The 19,321-nt window shown below is 41.4% G+C and overlaps 1 protein-coding gene across 1 annotated transcript in view; it reads right to left on the reverse strand.

Moving 5' to 3' along the window:
* Positions 1–19,321, reverse strand: part of C1H12orf42 (chromosome 1 C12orf42 homolog) — a 253,372-nt gene that overhangs the window by 24,816 nt on the left and 209,235 nt on the right. Inside the window, exons 13-15 of the mRNA XM_048831554.2 lie at positions 18,898–19,008; positions 15,117–15,214; positions 2,750–2,819 (exon numbers count right to left, since the gene is read on the reverse strand). Of these exons, the coding sequence (XP_048687511.2) occupies positions 2,750–2,819; positions 15,117–15,214; positions 18,898–19,008 (279 nt within the window). The remainder of the gene's footprint in view (positions 1–2,749; positions 2,820–15,116; positions 15,215–18,897; positions 19,009–19,321) is intronic.

The following is a 19,321-nucleotide window of genomic DNA, read 5'->3' on the forward strand; positions in this document are numbered from 1 at the left end:
CATTGCTGGGAGGAGGTCCTTCTACCTCCCTTTCTTTGATCAAAGGGCTGCTGCACAATTCTTCAAATTAAAGCTTTAAAAAATTTAAAACAAATGTTTAAAAATTCTAAAATGTTGAAAAACGATGGAGAAAAATACATCTATACAGACTAAGATGACTGTGAACTAAACATCTTTAATTCACCCAGACTGAGTTTGAAAGTAATCAGAATATGAATATTTAGGAAAAAAAAACAAATTACATGTTACTTTTGAGTAATTTTTTTGCCCACGTTTCAAAAAACACAGACATTATTTTGTGTCCCTTTAATCCAAATAAATGTGTTTTGCCATCTTGGTTGAAAATAATGTTTGTAACTAGAGAAAAAAGCTGTTTTTTTCATGATTTTTAAACCACTGATGGGTCACTTACCCATTATTAGTGAGGGTTATGAGTTAAAAACCTATGAAGGGATTCACGCTAATAGAGATCAGTGTTCATGTCATACCAGTTTGAACAAGAGGATAGATGGATAAAAGACAAGGTAATGATTTGTGACAGGGGCCCAAAATTTAATTTAAACAATTAAATTACCCTTCTAAGAGATCCCCAAGGAAATCTATTAACATACCATCTCCCCTCATCCCCAAAGCATACAAAAGCTGCCTAGTAACTGCCCAGCATCACTGCCTTTGTAAGATGTTGGATGATCCCAAGACAAAAACCATATGCTATTAGTTTAATGGTAGAGTGATCAACAAGGGTGGGCTATTCTTTAGGTTTACTTGCCCTACAAACGAGAAAATTAATGCCATGCAACAAAATGTCCCAGCAGAAGTGTAGGGTCTGATTTTTCTCGCATTTCTGCTGGTTTTTCACTTAGATAATTCCATCAGCGTAGTTGGAGTTAGTCCTAAGTTACTCTTACATGAATGAAAATAGAATCAGATCCTTAGAAGGCAAGGCAGGCAAAATGAGCTCCATATTTGTGAGCCACAAAAGCAGCCATAGACACTTCCCCCTGTTTTGAGGAGCATACTGAGGATTTGAACTGAGCTGGCTCAACTGTGGTGAGCAAATGGGTCCTTTTTTCAGCCAGCCACCCTTTTGTACCGGGGCTCACACAGCCTGGCTGCCACTCAGGCTATGTCTACACTTTCGCGGTAAGTCAACCTAAGTTACACAACTCCAGCTACGTGAACAATGTAACCGGAGTCAACGTAGCTTAGGTCGACTTACTGAAGTGTCTACACCGTGCTGGGTCGACTTACCCTACTCTTCTCGTTCGGGATGGAGTATCAGGGTCGACCAGAGAACGATCTGTAGCCTATTTGGCAGGTCTTCACTAGACCCGCTAAATCAACCCCTGGTGCATCGACCGCTGGAGCACTGATCTGGCAGTAGTGTAGACATAGCCTCAGTAAGCATCTTGCCTTGTTGGTGCCTCTGGCCAGTCAGGGTATGCAGCTGGGAGTGAGCCTCCCGGCCTGGGTAGACAGACTTGTGCTAGCAGCATTTGAGCCAGCACACTGAAAATAGCAGTGTGGATGTTGCAGCTTAGGCTGGAGCTTGGGCTCTCAAGCCTAGGGGATTAGGGACCTCAATTCTGACATTTCCTAACTTTGCAGTGTTTGACTTTGCATCCTTAACATCTTTTTAATGTAGTTTTTTGTATATAAGATACATTAAAATTACAGGACTTAGGACTTACAGTGGTTGGGGCACTAGTGGTTAGGGTACTAGCCAAGACTCAGGAGACATGGGTTCAATTCCCTGCTACCTGTGTGACCTTGGGCAAATCACTTAGTCTGTTTCTGTGCCTCAGTTCCCCATCTGTAAAATGGGGATAATAGCACTGCCCTACCTCACAGGGGTGTTGAGAGAATAAGTATGTTAATTACTGTGAGATGTACAGCTGCTACAACAATGAGGGCATATATGACTCTAAGGGTATGTCTATACTACCCGCCGGATCGGTGGGCAGCGATCGATCCAGCGCGGGGGTCGATTTAGTGCATCTAGTCTAGACATTATAAATCAATCCCTGAGCACTCTCCCATCAACTCCTGTACTCCACCAGGCCGAGAAGCACAGGCAGAGTCGACGGGGGACCGTCAGCAATCGACTCACTGCAGTTATTCACATAGCTGAAGTTGCATAACTTAGATCGATCCCCCCTCCCCAGTGTAGACCACAGCTAAGAAATAGATAAGATCCACTTGGCTGTATAACACACCATCCTGCAGGGTTCTTCCCTAGAGGATATGTTCCAATGCTTTTTTCCTAGTATTGTTTTAAACTATTAAAGTGATGGGCTTTCCATCATTTACTGTACTTGGCCAAATACTCTATATCTAGATGTGATTTAAAGCTATGAAACACAAGTAAACTTTCAAAATAATAAGCTAGGAACACACACATTCTGCTGAGTTATCATACCCACTGAGTTATATCTGATTTGCCTTCAATTAGTCCCCAGTCTACATGTGTGTAACTTTGGGCTCAATCCCACAAAATAATAAGTATCCTGGTCCCAATTCAGTAAACACATGCTTAACTTTAACCAAATGAGCAGCCCCACTGAATTCAAGGAGACTACTCGTGGGTGTAAGGTTATGCACGTTTAAATCTTTGTAGGATTGGGCCTCAGAGTGGATCTCAAATCCAGTTACAAAGATCTATAGCAAATCCATAGCTAACAGTGAAAGTGGGGTTTCCTCATTCTAGAAGACTGGGTATTTTTAAAGTACAATAGAAAGGTTCACTTACCCTAGCATTGTACATTTTCAGTTCCAAGGCTTTAAAATCCATGCGGCCAATCAATGCTTTCATAAAATTGCTGCAAAATAGCAACAACAGAAGTAAAAAAGAGGCACTTTTACGTAACATGATTATACTTTTTCTTGATGGTCTCTAAACTCTTTAATGCTCCTTAGAAAAAAAGAAATAAACTACAGATGTCAAATTCCATTTTATTCTCTATCATTTTCTAATTGATTTCTTCACATATCACTACAGATGATCCTGAAGTAAAACTTTTGGATTTGAACAACTGTCCCAGTCGAAGTTGGGTCCAACTCCAGTTAGCATTAAAGTTCAGCGTGTACCACTCGTATTCTGCCCTTGGTTCCTTTGGATATGCTTTCAGTACTTCCATTGAAGTAAATGGAAGCTGGATAGGTTTCTGAGGACAAAATGTGACCCAGAAGGTCAAATTTTATTCTGATCTACTTAATTCAGGGCAGGATTTTGCCCATATACTAAGGTCCAGATCCTCAAAGGTATTTTGGATAACTTCTATTGATATCAATGGTAGCTAGGACCCAAAATACATTTGAGGATCTGGGCCCAAGTTCCTAATTCAACAAAGGACTTAAGTATGTGCTTAAGTGCTTTGCTGAATTGGGGCCTATAGTAACTGAGATTTTTGTATTTATTCTGCTGTACGTCAAAAAAGATTTTCCTGCCAACAACAAAATTCTTGCATATGTCAAAAAAGATTTCACTGCCAACAAAGACTCATCTAACCCTTTCACATAGTAATGACTAGACAAACTGGAAGCTAAACTCACACAAGTGTGCTGACTCCCCTCCCTCTTACAACGATGTAAATCAGAGTAGCTCCACTGAAGACGGTGGCATTCTTTCAGATTTCCCTGTTGTTTCAGAGAAAAATCTGGCCCATGAATTTACAGGGTGACTACAAACTGCTGTGAAGCAAATCATGGACATCGTGCTTCGTGGAGTATTCCTGACTGACAACACTGTAGGAGGAGAAACTTGTCTGGGTGTAACATCAGTTTCCTGTAACTCTGCTGAAATCAGTGAAGATACATCAGCATTAAAGCTAGTGTAACAGAATCAAGAATCAGGCCTATTATCTTCCAATTCCAGGTTGCAACGATATGATAGACAGCAACTCTTTGTACAGTACACCCATCCACCTCTTGTAACTGAGACCCATACTTACTGCCAGGTCTCGATGCAACCAATCCAATAAGTGGTACATTGGCATGTTGTGATTTTTGTTCTTGATTTGCAATTATTACATAAAACTAGCTCTGCAAATATAGGCTAACAAAGTTCTTACCAGCACGGGGGGGGGAAGAAAACAGACCAGGTCTACACTTAAAACTTTTGCTGGTATAGTAATGTCAGTCCGGGATGCAATACTTTTGTGTGTGACGTTTTTAATATCAGCAAAAGTCCTAGTTTGAATCCATTAAACTGGCAAAAAGTGCTTTTGCTGTTATAGCTTATGTTGTTCAGGGAACTGATGTAAGCTGCATCTACACAAAGAAGGTTTGCCGATACAACTATCCCAGCAAACCTTTTCTGTGTAGTCTAGGTGTTTCACATACTGGATCTCTCAGTGCCAGGCAAATTCACCTTTGTCTTTATTCTGAACAAGTCAGGTCCATTCTTAATTTCTTGTTTTGTGAGAGCAAAATACAGAGACGGTGACATATCTGAAGAAACTTCCCCATGTGCCTAAATAACCAAAATCTCATTTCCCTCTTGTAGGGCCATATCCTGAAGTCCTAGGGAAAGGCCATATCCTTTACACCTAGGGAAGGAAGGATGGTCTTGCAGTAAAGACATTGCACTAGGACACAAGAGATCTGATGTCAATCTTGACTCTGCCACGGGGGTGACCACCCATCCATTATTTTAAGGGAGCATCCTTTATTTGTCCCTTAGGGTGACCACCCATCACTTATTTTAAGATGTATTGAAATGTATTAAAACTGATAAACATTTTAAACATTAAATGAAGCTTATGATAATTTCACTGTATATTTGAGGGCAGGAGAAATGTACACTTGAGAGAAAATCACGATATGCTAAGGGAAATGATGTTTCCCTACACTGTCCCTTAAAATAAAGCGTTGTCCCTTATTTTTCATAGGGTTTTCCCTTATTTCCACCCAACAAAGGTGGTTACTCTATCTGCCACAGACTATGTGACCTTGGACAAGTCACTTAATCTTTGTGCCTCAATTTCCCATGTTGAAAATGAGGATACTAATACTCCCCATTTCCCTCTCTTGTCTATTTCGGCACCTTTGGGCAGGGGCTGTCCTAATACATATTTGTACAATGTCTACCTCAATGGGGCCCCTAAGTCCTGCCATAATACAAAAACATAAAAAACAGTGATAGATTTCTGAATATGCCTTTTACCAGCCAAGTTTCCAATAAATACAAATGAAATGTTAACTATTACCATGACTGGAAATAAGGGAAAGCATCTGAGGAGCCTGTGAAAGGAGACTGTACTCCTGGAGTCCTGCTACCTGGGAGCTATCTGTGCTTCCTCATGCAACAGGCAAGTCATAAGAGAATTCTCAGCCAAAAGCACGATGAGACCTTCCCCCACTTACGCTTACCCCTGTGTCATTTATTTCTGAGAGATTGGACCACTCCTCATTACACCTCACATTCCAATTGCTCTGACCTTGTTTCATATCCGGCTTCTACAGAATCTTATTTTCCTTTTAGCCAGAGCTATGTCAGGGTTCCCTTCCCCCCCCCTTTCCCCCGCCCCCCTCCATGCATTTGAAACAAAAGTGTAAACTACAGAAACTATTTGCATTTCACGGGTATTCACACATTGTGCCAACACGATGGCCCAAAAGTTTGGCGGGTAACCTTGCCCAGAGCATTCGTGAGCTGATGATGAACGGCTGTGAAGCCTTTGTGATTGCTCAGGCTCCATTGTTGGTCAAACAATGAAGGAGGACACAAGTCTGGCTCAGGAGAGCAACGGATAAAATTGTTGGGCAGAATGGCGGGCTCCTGCCGACATGACCACTTGTTGACATTGAAAGGATTCAACAACAAGTGAGCAGAAACAGAAACGATTCTGTTCGGCAGGGCTATTAGCTGCAACGTGTGGCACAGGCGCGGTCACTCCTGATGTGTTTCCTCACTAATGAGCTCTGAATGCCCTATTAAACTGGGAGGCTATAGGCCCAGAGCCACTAGGACAATGGTATGCATGAATGACTCCCCCAGTTCCTATTGGCTGGTCAGATGAAGGAAGCAACTGGCAACACTCAGATTTAAACAGGGCTGACAGTACAGTTAAATGATCATTAATTAGAGTTGGTGAACAGATAGTGACTCAAAGCAATTCTTAATGACAAGATAACAGTCTAACATTACTCAGCTTTGAGCAAGTTCAAGCTTGCACCATGTCTCGTTCTTTGTATTATACAGATTGTCATCACACTGATTTTAGGCTCTTTCACATATTCACCAACAAAAACACTTTGTTAAAAGTGTGTCAAGGTTCAGAATGTGAATCCATTTTAAAAATAAATAAATACACTCTTTTTATAAAAAAAAAACTAGGTAAAAAAAAAAACCTGCTAACCAACTAAAGTCTGCAAATGGACAGATGAGGAATCCAGCCAGTTCATCTTCTGCCATATAATTCTTCATCACCCACTATAACCCTCCCTGACATAACATTGCCCATCCAACCTTAGTTTTGCCCTTTGGTTTGCTTTGTCTTTGGACATTTCAATGAATAATGAGAACATTCAGCATTACAGCAGTAAGGATTCACAAGCAAGAGTTTGGAAGGGAGATAAATCATCATGATCCAGGGCATAAACCAACCTCTATCTGATGGGGTTAGTGAGAATTTTTTTACTGGGGCAAGTTATTTCGTAACTGCCGACTACTGGATTTCTTGAATTTCTTTCTGAAGCATGAGGTACTGAGCATTACTGGAGACAGGGCACTGGCTCAGCAGGACCGTAGGTTCGGTATGGCAGGTCCTATGTCATGGAAATATGCTATTGGATATTTATACTGTTAATTTTATATATTGCTTAGTAAATGCATAAGAAAGTTTTCTAAAGAAATATAGTACCGGGCAAATGAAATTATGTCAGAGCACTGCAAGTTCTCTCACTGTGTGATGTGTTGGTAACGCAGAAGACTAGAGTTATGATTAGCATTGGAAAGACTGATGTGTTTGGTATTTTGAAATGTGTTGACTGTATGGCTTTGGAGTTTTCTGGGACTGTATGCAGATCTTGCAAATTTGTATTTTAACTATGTTAATTAAATTCTGTAGCAACTAATTTATGTAATTTTTCCACAGGAGGTAATGATGTAGTATATGTTAGTGATACTGCATACTGGAAATGGATTCCTTGAATGAGAGATTATACAATCTCCTGGCAACTGGGTTGTTCTGAAATGCACCCATATTTTTGCAAATGTTAGGGGGCAAAGTTAAAGTTGGGTGGGCGATGTTAGTTGGGTGTGACAAGAGTGACCGATGAAGGGTTGTATTGCAAGGAACTGGCTGCATCCACTATTTAGACTGTAAACTCCCCAAAGCAGGGATCATTGTTTTGCTCTGGGTTTCTACCTTGCTGAGCACAATGGGGTCCTGGTCCATGACTGGGGCTCCTAGGGGCTACCACAACATAAATAATAGATTAACTCTTTGTTTCCAGCCTCCTTTTGGGGGGCAGGAGGTTTGAAGGAGCAGATTTTTTTTTGAAAGAAACTAATTTTTGGTGGGTGTTAGCTTGCTCTGTAGAAACACTTTCACCTTTAATGTCCTTTCAATGAATAATTTTTATTGTGAATTTCCCTGTTTGATGTTTTGTCTTTTTTTTAAAGAGTTCTGAAAGTTTAAACTGGGAACCCTTGCTCTGAATGATCTTATTTTTCTGACCAAAGTGGTGCTCCAAACAGCAGCTCCATAGGTAGTATGTGGCTGTTTGTGAGACTTCTACACAGAAGGAAAAGGAGAGGGAACCAGATGGAAAATTTTAATCATGCAAAGATTTCCATCTAGAAAATTATAAGCATTTTAGGTTTCTAATGTGCATAAAAGTCTCTGCTTTCCCCTGTGGCCATACACCTCTCTCCAACCCAGTTGCAGGGGGGAAGTTCATAGGGGCTGGGAATTGGGCTTTTAGTGGGAAGCCAGTGTCAAACTTAACAATGGGGTAGCTCCCACTGTGCCATAATCAATTCTTGCATGAAAAATAATTTCTCAGTTTCCATGTAGGCTAGTAGGTCCCAAATGTCATTCTGTTCCCTAGATGCAGAGAAACGGTGTGATTCTGCTGCACAGGGGTGGGCAGGAGCTGATAATCCTACAGAGCCCAGATAATGTGAGGCATCCCCACACTGCCCTACGTAATGTGGCCTTAGAGGCAACAAGGATGGCGCAGAATGGAATTGGGGGAAATGGAAAATAAACCTATATTTATTCCCTAAAACCCCACAAAAAGGAGGTTTATCTATCTCTTGGAGCACCCTCTTCACCAAGTCCACCTGCTGAGGCAAGTCAGAAGAAGTTGGTGGGCTTAGAGGATTTGGTTCATAATACAATGATTCATTATGTGATGAACCCATTTTATTACCACAGTTAATGTTAGGTTCAATTTTACACTTAAAGCAGGAGCTCAACCTCTTTGTCTTGTATGAAAAAAACAGGGTATCTGCTCTGAGTATTCAGCACATAATATCTTAGCAAAGCTTGAATTTTCTGAGTTTCAAGAAATTGTTTTCCAATTTTTCCACATCCTTCTTGTAGTGTGGGGCCCAAAACTGGACACAGTACTCCAGATGAGGCCTCACCAATGTCGAATAGAGGGGAACGATCACGTCCCTCGATCTGCTGGCAATGCCCCTACTTATACATCCCAAAATGCCATTGGCCTTCTTGGCAACAAGGGCACACTGTTGACTCATATCCAGCTTCTCATCCACTGTAACCCCTAGATCCTTTTCTGCAGAACTGCTGCCTAGCCATTCGGTCCCTAGTCTTTAACGGTGCATGGGATTCTTCCGTCCTAAGTGCAGGACTCTGCACTTGTCCTTGTTGAACCTCATCAGATTTCTTTTGGCCCAATCCTCTAATTTGTCTAGGGCCCTCTGTATCCTATCCCTACTCTCCAGCGTATCTACCTTTCCTCCCAGTTTAGTGTCATCTGCAAACTTGCTGAGGGTGCAATCCACACCATCCTCCAGATCATTAATGAAGATATTGAATAAAACCGGCCCGAGGACCGACCCTTGGGGCACTCCTCTTGATACCAGCTGCCAACTAGACATGGAGCCATTGATCACTACCCATTGAGCCCAACAATCTAGCCAGCTTTCTATCCACCTTATCGTCCATTCATCCAGCCCATACTTCTTTACCTTGCTGGCAAGAATACTGTGGGAGACCGTGTCAAAAGCTTTGCTAAAGTCAAGGAACAACACATCCACTGCTTTCCCCTCATCCACAGAGCCAGTTATCTCATCATAGAAGGCAATTAGATTAGTCAGGCACGACTTGCCCTTGGTGAATCCATGCTGATTGTTCCTGATCACTTTCCTCTCCTCTAAGTGCTTCAGAATTGATTCCTTGAGGACCTGCTCCATGATTTTTCCAGGGACTGAGGTGAGACTGACTGGCCTGTAGTTCCCAGGACCCTCCTTCTTCCCTTTTTTAAAGACGGGCACTACATTAGCCTTTTTCCAGTCGTATGGGACCTCCCCCGATCGCCATGAGTTTTCTCTGCAATCACATCCGCCAGCTCCTTTAGCACTCGGATGCAGCGCATCCAGCCCCATGGACTTGTGCTCGTCCAGCTTTTCTAAATAGTCCTGAACCACTTCTTTCTTCACAGAGGGCTGGTAACCTCCTCCCCATGCTGGGCTGGCCAGCACAGCAGTCTGGGAGCTGACCTTGTTTGTGAAGACAGAGGCAAAAAAAGCATTGAGTACATTAGCTTTTTCCACATCCTCTGTCACTAGGTTGCCTCCCTCATTCAGTAAGGGGCCCACACTTTCCTTGACTTTCTTCATGTTGCTAACATACCTGAAGAAACCCTTCTTGTTACTTTTAACATCTCTTGCTAGCTGCACCTCCAGGTGTGATTTGGCCTTCCTGATTTCACCCCTGCATGCCCGAGCAATATTTTTATACTCTTCCCTGGTCATTTGTCCAATCTTCCACTTCTTGTAAGCTTCTTTTTTGTGTTTAAGATCAGCAAGGATTTCACTGTTAAGCCAAGCTGGTCGCCTGCCATATTTACTATTCTTTCCACACATCGGGATGGTTTGTCCCTGTAACCTCAATATTATTATTCATTGTAATGGAATCCTCTTACATTTCTAGAGAACCCTATTGTTTTCATTCATGAAAAATTCTATAGTTTTCCCTATAGGAGGAATATAAAAATGCAAGGGAAGTACAATTGTGACGCTCAGGAGCATAGTGATGTAGCAGTTCTGGATTTAACTTCTGTAAGGTGGGTTTGTTGCCTGTCCACACTGTTGGGGTCTGAATGCATTGTTTTGTATCATTATTATTTTAAATCAATAAAGACATTGAAATATTAACAAACCCTTGTACCCATACATTTTTTAAAATTGGTTTGCTATTTTAACCATTGTATAAATATACCAGCTTTGATTTTCCGATAATTACTTCCATTATGAACTGATTAATCTTAGTTAACATTTTTATTTCAGTAGTGCCTAGCCTAGGGTGTTCCATCAAGATAGGAGCCCAACAATGCTGGACACTGTATGAACATATAGTAAATGATGAGTTATGTTAAAGCCTCTCTAATAATTACCTGTTCCTCCTAGTAAAAGGATAATTGAAAAGAAGAACTGTATACTCACTATGCATTGTTGCCTAGGCTGATCTCTCATTAGGACTAAGTGGAGTTTTGAACGTGCACTGAGTGGAGAATATACCTGTATGCTCCACATATGAAAAGAATGTTTGTTGTGATTAAATAGGGAAGTTGGGGCACTGCTTAAGCTATGCTGTCTGGCAGTGGCCCCCAAAGGAACTGTTTTCCATCTTGGAATAGCCAGAATGGACCAAACTCTGGCCATATCCCCTCCATGCAACGGACGGCATAGGAGCTGGCTACACTGCCTTGGGACTCCACCATACCAGGGGAATCCTCAGCTAGGGCGATCCACAGGCTTTCTAGCCTCCTTTGCACCACCCCAGCAGTTCAAATGGTCGGGGGGAAGAGGGAGAACATTAAGCCCACAGTTCTGTGTCCTCCAGATGATACATTTCCTTCACTTAGTAGCACATAATGACGGTATTCAGATTAGACGCATCACATATAATGGTAAATAGGGTTACTAGCAGACTAACACTATTTTTAAATCCTCAGTGTGATGATATCTGTTTTCTTTCTCAAGACATACATTAATGTAAAATGATATTTCATGGCATTTAAAGACAGGCAGGTAATATACAGCCAGCCTCCCTCCTTACGGTCTGTAATCCATTGTTAGATACCCTGTTGATGTAAACTTAGTTAAAAATGCAAAAAAAAACTCTTTCAAAAAAGCATTCAGAGGAATGCCATCTCTGTGAAGATTCAATGAAAGCAAAGAACATTCAGATGCATCAAACTGTAATGTCTCCCGTCTCAGATATTTCTATACCATATGGCCAGAGAGAAGCAGATGGACTAGGTCACAGCAAAGGGAAGAGAGAGAAAGTCTGCATTGTTATCTGACCCACTGGGCCAACACTAACAGACTGTCCCTAGTGATCAGGCTATTATCATCAGAAAGATCTGATAAGAACCTGATACTTGCATTTATTTGCCCTCAAGTAGTTCTCAGATGTGGCATTTATTTTGCAGATCTATTTATTTTGAAGTTGGAACATTTGAATCATAGAGGAGCAAATGACTAGGCTGCACTTGTCTTTTATTGATTTTAGAAATCAGGTTATTCCTACCTGATCACTTGCCTAAAGTTCACAAAACAGCTTGTCTAAACACAATAAATTCAACAACAAATAAAGAAAAACAGGATTTTTGTTTTATTGCTGCTCGCACTTCCACTGACAAACGTTAGCCAGCCAACTAAAGCGGTACAGTATAGTGCCTTCCAGAAAACTCCTATGATTTTTGTCAGGATGTTAATACAGCAACATAGCAATCTTCAGTTAACACTAAATTAATTGCCTTGCATTAACAGCTACTAAAGTCCCTCAACATATTAGATCATACTGTCCTGGCTTCTAGTAGCTTCAAAGTCAAATGGAAATCATTTTAATGGATATTATTTTGGGGGATGGGGGGATTTCATGAATTAGTTCTTATGAAAAATGCCAGAATAACAGTCCTAGAGGCAGAAGACTATTTTTTCATTGGGAGTGGATGTTAAGCACCTCACAGAAAACACAGACCCGAGATAGCAGGAGCAGTTACAGTGCAAGGATTATTTACTGATAGGGTTTTCTTTAATGGCACTTATTACTGTAGTTTCTGAGCACCTCACAAATATGAATGGATTTATCCCACAACTCCCTCATAAGTATCATTATTCCCAGTTTTACAGATGGGAAACTGAGGCAGAGAGAGCTTACATGACTTGTCCAAGATCCCACAAGAAATCTTTGGTAGATCCAGGAATAGAACCCAGATGGCCTGAGTCCAGGGTCTTTAACCACAAAACTATCTTTGCTCACAACACGTGACCAATGTGCCTCAGCCACGCCACTGAGGGAATGACTGTTACTCAGCTTTCGGTCCCCACGTCCTTTCAGTTCTTGGTTTCTTATGGCTCTACCAATCAGAGTGGCAGCTGTGCTGGTAGATTTTGTGAAACGGGGCTGTCCTCCAGGACTGGGCTGAGACCAACTCATTTTATACAGCCCATCCAATAGCCGTAAAAAAACCCCCAAACCCTGGCTTTTGATCAACGGTGACTGTGTCAGATTCAAATTGGTGACATGGAAGTGAAAGGAACACTGTTCCATTACCTGTCCTCTGAGATGCTGTTGAATACTGGGCTGTAAACAAGAAACGTATGGAGTTAAATTGTGGCTCCAGAGCCATGCCCATGGGTGAAGGGGCAGAGATGCATTGCCCCAGCAGGAACTCATAGGGTATGTCTGCACCACAGTTAAACGCCCATGGCTGGCCTGGGTCAGCTGAGTTGGGCTCGCAGGACTAGGGGCCATAAAACTGAAGTGTCGGCATCCGGGCTAGAATTGGAACCCAAGGTCTGGAACCGTCCTCCCTCGCAGGGACCCAGAGACTAGGCTCCAATCTGAGCTTGAAAGTCTACACTGAAGTTTTAGAGCCCTGCAGTCCAAGTCCCATGAGCCCTAACTCAAGCACAATGCCACCTGAAGCACCAGAGAAAGGGAGACCAAAACTAACCCCTGTGAAAGAGTGCCATGTGTACTCCCTCTAGCCCTACAAGCTCTGCTGGCCAGTGCTAATGCAGAGTGCTCATAGTATTTGTGTTTGCCCTTCCCCATTTGGGGATGCCAGTGTCGCCATCAGCTATAGCCTGGAGCAGTCCTTGTGCTCAGGTTGTGTATGGGCTGTGATTGTGAGCACAGGCTAGCAGAGTCACTGTGCAGGTGAGCAAGGTGGAGTAAGGTTGTTGGCATCCTCTGCCCCCACCCCCACACGGTGCAGTGCACAGGGCCAGGCACCAATCTAACTTAGGAATGAAACTTGACTTTCTAATTATTGAAAAGTCTTGTCTACAGTCTTTTCTGTACAAAATAAAATTAACAAAATAATTGTGTCACTATTTGTCTGTCCAACCAAGTGTAACCCTTGCCCTGGCTCCCCCGGTTTCTACCGCAGACTGAATACACAAGTTTCTTTTCAGGAGTTATTTCATAGCCCTGACACTTGGGCATACAACTGACAGAGATGGAGATGCCAATTTTACAATGAACAATGGTGCTGAGTTCTCATCCCAAATGGAAGCTATTTTGTAAAGGCAGATTCTGCTGACCAGACAGTGCTGTTTGACCTTAAGCACAACTACAAAAAGCAGGGAAATTCTGAGCTTAGAATTTCCAACCCTTATCAAAGTGATAATTTCAACCCTGTCACTCAAATGAAAACACAGCAATTTAATGTTACTAAGAGACATTATTAGGACACTCTGAACCTAAGCAATTCTTTACTGATTTTGGAATCATTGGCTAGTGTCCTTGAGTTGCATTCCCCTATTGTTACACTGTACATTTAACTCATTTAACACTTGCATGGAGAGGAGGAGATTGTGGGGGAGTCTGTGCCCCAAAGTGCTATAGAGGTGCCCTGGGGGTTCCCTGCCACTCAACATGGAAAGTAATTTTGGAGATGGACTGGAGGAAGGACAATGCATGCATGTGTCTGTCTGTGCGTGAATTGTGGGTGGTGGGCATGGGAACTAGAGAACCCTTAAGGGGAGAATTTTGGCCCTATAGCATTACATACAGTACACATGGGCCACTACACCACCTGTTTTCTAGACCTGTATGTTGAGTCTGAGATTTGGCCCAGTGCAGATTTTGTGTGCGCATAGAACTGCCCTCTGCTACCAGACTCATACTTTAACAGCAACAGCAGAGTTCCCTGAAACGAGACATTTCACACAAGAACATACATGGAAAAAGAAAGTGCCTGTGTGTGTTTCTTTTTTTTTTTTCAAGAGGCTTGAAGTTCTGCTCCTGTATCCATATTGAGTGGTCTGAACAAGTGGCCCAGAATACAGAAATGTCAAGCACTCAGCAACTCCCACTGCAGTCAGAAGGAGCTGCTAGGAACTTTTCAGCACCTATGAAAAACGGGCCACGCATCTGGACAGCTTCATACACTTTAAGGGCTAGGGGTGAGATCTGCAAAATTGCCCAAGTGATTTAGAAGAACAAGTCCCATTGACTTTCAGTGGGACTTCCGCTCGTAAATCAATTAGGTGCTTTTGAAAAGCTTGCTCCAGTAACTAGAAATGGACTAAAAATGAAAGTCAAAAGTGAACTCTGTCACAATATTCTCATTACTTTCCCATGTATTGTCTTGGCTTGACGCCGCGGTATACTTTTTATTAAAAGCCACACAAACAGCACTGTCTGAAGCTTGTTGGAATGTATCAATTTCTGGATTAAGCTGTCCCATTGTTTTGACGAGAAGTTATAGTTTAGAGATCAAATAGGACATGGCCTAGCCTAATCTAATATCAACAGCCTGTAATAGTGAAGGGACACTCTGCACTAGAGAGCAATCTAAGTCTTTAATTACTTTAGCTACTGATAGATCGGCTCTCGCCCCCTCAAATTCCTTTGTCAGCGAGGAGTTAAAATTCATGAGCATCTAGGCCTCTGAATACTTACTCCAGTGCTGCTATTTTCTGTGCCAAGCTAGCCATCACTGCGAAGAGTCGGAGGTCTGTCAGGCCATCTGTTACATAATAGTCAACAATCTCTAAGATCTGGGGAAACAGAGATGGAGAAAGCAAAGATGATGAAGGGTTTAGAAAGAACAGATTGCTGCCTTGCTTTAGCAAAAAAAAAAAAAAAAAAAAAAAGATAATAAGCTCTGATTGAAGCAGAGACAAGATTTATTAGCATAGCCAGCAAAACAAACAAAGCAATTTCAGCACAAAACCTGACAATGAGCCTGATAAACACTACATTGCATTGTAGGTCTGTAGGATCCCCTCAAAACATTATGGACCTGATTCACATAGAGTCACCTGCACATATGTACACCAGAGTGGTAGGTGTTTTAAGAGAATTCACTTTAAGACAGTGTATAGAAGACCACACAAAAACCTTCTACCTAATGCACAAACATTCTCTGCCACACAACTGGAAAGTCAGTGTGACTTCCTCTCCCTAACAACAAATTAAAACCAAAAAGTTCTGTACAGTATATTCATCAAGTAAGATTTTAGAATATTTTTCAAGTATGCCCATGATACCACATGTTTGCAACATGCCCACATTTTAAACAGTAACTGCATCCTTAGCTAAATACTCGCAAAGCAAATTATTATTGTGTTAACTGTCTCTTAGGGCACTGCTGTAACACTAGCAATAATAATAATAGGGAGAACCATCCATGATTAATTTATATTATATTGAAATGCGCTTTCTTTGTCCTCTCTCCCCTCTGCTCATATTGTCTTCTATTTGCTCCAATACCCTATTGTTGCAGAACTTCCCATAAATATAAACACAACCTAGCTGCCTCGACTGTACTGACATCATGGAAGTAGCTACTTTGAAACATTCCAACATAATAAAATTTGTTACCAGACTGTAGAGAATTCCCCGCGCCCCCCAAATCTATATAAAGAGTCAACTTTTGCCTCTAAAGCCTTTTAGCATGGAGGGGAAAGGACAGTGGAAGTTGAATCCACTCCTGTGTTTGCTCACATCCTGATCAAAATTAGGTTTTAAAGAATAAACAAACCACACCTACTTCTCTGTCCCTCTTTGGATAGTATAGCTTTCACTAAGGACAACAGTCTTATAACACATGTGCCCAATGAGAACCCACAGGTAATCTTTTGTACAAAGCACCTTAAAGCAATAAGAACTATTATGCTCTCTCTAATTACAAGGCCCCTTTGACTGTTCCGCACTCTGAATGCATAATTTCTATCTAGAAACTTGTGGCTGTGATCTAAATACCTATCACATGAAACTAGAGGAGGAGGGGTGCTGGTGTGTGTATATGTGTGCTTTCCATTTGTCTTTGTGTTTCAGGCACTGAATGCTGTCCAAAGACTTGTTCCTGGATCCTCCCTTTTTAGCCTTTCATGACAAAAACCACGAATAATAAAGTATTCCTTTAATGTTCCCATTGTGCAAAGCTGGTCTTGTACAAAATGTTGGCATAGTACATATAGGCCTGCTCAGGTACCCTGCTCTTATCTTCTGTCTTAGCTTTGCAAATGATGTTTAATGTTAACAGGGAACAAAATGCATGAACACTGAGGGAGAAAAAAGGGGATGTTTACTGAAGGCACATGCACAAACAACAAAAATTGCTGGGCTAACTTTGCAGTTTAATTTTTCATAGACTAGAAACCACTGACAAAGCAAACATGGTATAATGGAAGTAATTAAAGTCTGTACTCATTTTTATTATTGCTATAAAAGAAGGCCACTCGTTAAATAAGGTCTGAGTGTATAGTGTAATGCAGCCTTTTTAGATTTATTTGTGGATCATGCACAATAATGCTGACAGATGGAAAAGATGAGCTTTCTAGAGTCAGTAAAAGTAAACAATAAATGTAGGCATCACCAAACTGGATTGTCATCATGCAATATGAGTTGTATAATGATGTTAGCATTGGCGTCTGCCATGGGGCCATTGCTTTGGAATACTAAAATTAAGCCATTTGATATGTGTTTGATGTCTCAACAAGTCACATCATTTGCCACCATGAACAAATTGCAACTGGGCCTGGCTGGGTAGTTCCAAGTTTTAGCTAAAAATGTGTTCAGATCAATCCAAGGTCACTGTCATTTATCTAAATGGGCTCTCCTCTTTTTATCATATGAAATTCGTCCCCGCTCTAGTGTTAAAGTCTTATCTAACATTTCGTGCTGAGAATGTAAAGCAGGGAACCAAATACAGTAGTACAAATAACACTTTATTTACAGTTTCATGGCTTTCAGATTTCCTGTCTCCATAATCACTTCCTACTAATTTCCCTCTGTTTTTGTTTGAAGTGGTAGTCTTTTCAAAGAAAGTGTCCAAAGAAACAAAGCCTTTGTAAGGTTCAGATTAAATCATAGAGGATTTTATACTTTTCTTTATTTCTGTGTTTCCTGGTACCGGTTTTCTGTTAACCAAGTTTATGCTCTTTGTCAAATGAGTTTCTATGTTTCAAACAGGATCATGATAGAAAGACTGCAAAAAGGCAAACAACGGAGGGCCTGATTCTCAACTGGGGTAAGCTGGCACAGCTAAGGACTGGATCACTGAGTTTGCTTTTAGAAGGAAAGCAAAACTGAATGTTTATATGTTGGACATCAACAGACTTTCATACTGTACCATAATTCTTACATAGCATGCTATAAAACTGAACATTTAAGCAAAATTTAAAGTAATACATTATTTAATATCTGTGCCTTTCAAAAAATACAAAGTAACCAAGGGGCTGTGCTTGGAGACCAATGTGTGTGTTTTGGTCGAAAGTTCAGATAAAGGCCTACATTTTCAACAGTGACTAGTGATTTTGGGTGCCCAGATAGAAACAACTTAGCTTAGCTCTTTATGAAAACCAGTCCCCTTTATATAAGTCTCAAATTAGGCACCCAAAAATGTTGTCTCAAATTAGACACCCCAATCATTAGTCACTGTTGAAAATGTAAGCCACCAATTTAAAAAAAAAAAATCTATGCAAGAGCAAAATTTAGCCTCTGAGCAGCTTTCATGCTTCCTATTGGCTCTGTTCACACCTGCAAGGCCAAAAGTTATGTGGATCAATTTGAAAATGATTACTGCTATGTTTAAAAAAAAATCAAAATTTCATGGGTGGCCTCCTGCCCACCATCTCTTAACTAGGCCTGGAGCCCACCCCCATCTACCCCTAATGTTTTCTGGCTTACTTGGGCCTTGCAGGTCTTTCATCCCTCCTACTACTGTAGTACAATACAAGGACTAGCCTATCATCACTCCTAACATGCTCATTCGTTCTTGTGGTATCTTGTTGGCCATCAGTGTCCCAAGAAGGAGCTGACTGATTTGTGGTCAGAAACTAGGGTGGTAGGCTTCAATGATGATAACGTAAGTTTAAACCAAGGGTAACACAAGACAACCATGGAACATTAAAAACCCCGCACATTTTGCGGTAGGTGTGGCCTTGTAATAGCCCATTAGGTCATCAAGTGAGTTAGAGCGGCTCTTAGAATTAAAGGCCGTTTTGTGGCCTTCACACATCTCTGTGCAGCTTCCCCAATGGTAAAGTGAGTATTATCCAGATTACCTACCTCACATGGATGTTATGAGGCAGAGCTTGTTTTGAGATCCTTGGATGGGATGTGTTATAGATGCATAAAATATTGCATGAAGAATAGTGTGCATATCTGTTACATTTGCTCCCTACTCCCATATCATTCAAAGCATAAACAGAGAGACTGCTTTGGATCTGATTACCCTATATACATAAAGTTCTTCGGCATCAGTTAGTGCATCTGAAGGGACAATTTCTTTCAGAGCCATCAAAACTTGCAGGCAGTTCAAGTATCCATCTCCATCAGTATCCACCTATAAAAATATCCACAATGTTAATGGTCAGCATGCTAACCATCCTTTGGGTGGGATTTAAATTTTCTAGAGTTTATTTGCATTTCCCTTCTTAGGGAAGGTCCCTGAAGACTCCTAACTCCCTTTTTCTCTAGCTTTAAAACTTTTCAGCTATAAGATTCTGTGTCATGACCATGGTCTTCCTGTTTGAGGAGTAGGAGGGACACTTTTCAGATCCATCCCAAGTTTCCTTACCTCCCCACCAGGCACCTCTCACTCAGTCACTTTTCAACAGGTAATATGACTTTTAGCATGACAGGAACTTCAAGAGTGC

The sequence above is a fragment of the Caretta caretta genome, chromosome 1 (assembly GCF_965140235.1).
Source record: "Caretta caretta isolate rCarCar2 chromosome 1, rCarCar1.hap1, whole genome shotgun sequence".
Lineage (NCBI taxonomy): Eukaryota > Metazoa > Chordata > Testudines > Cheloniidae > Caretta > Caretta caretta.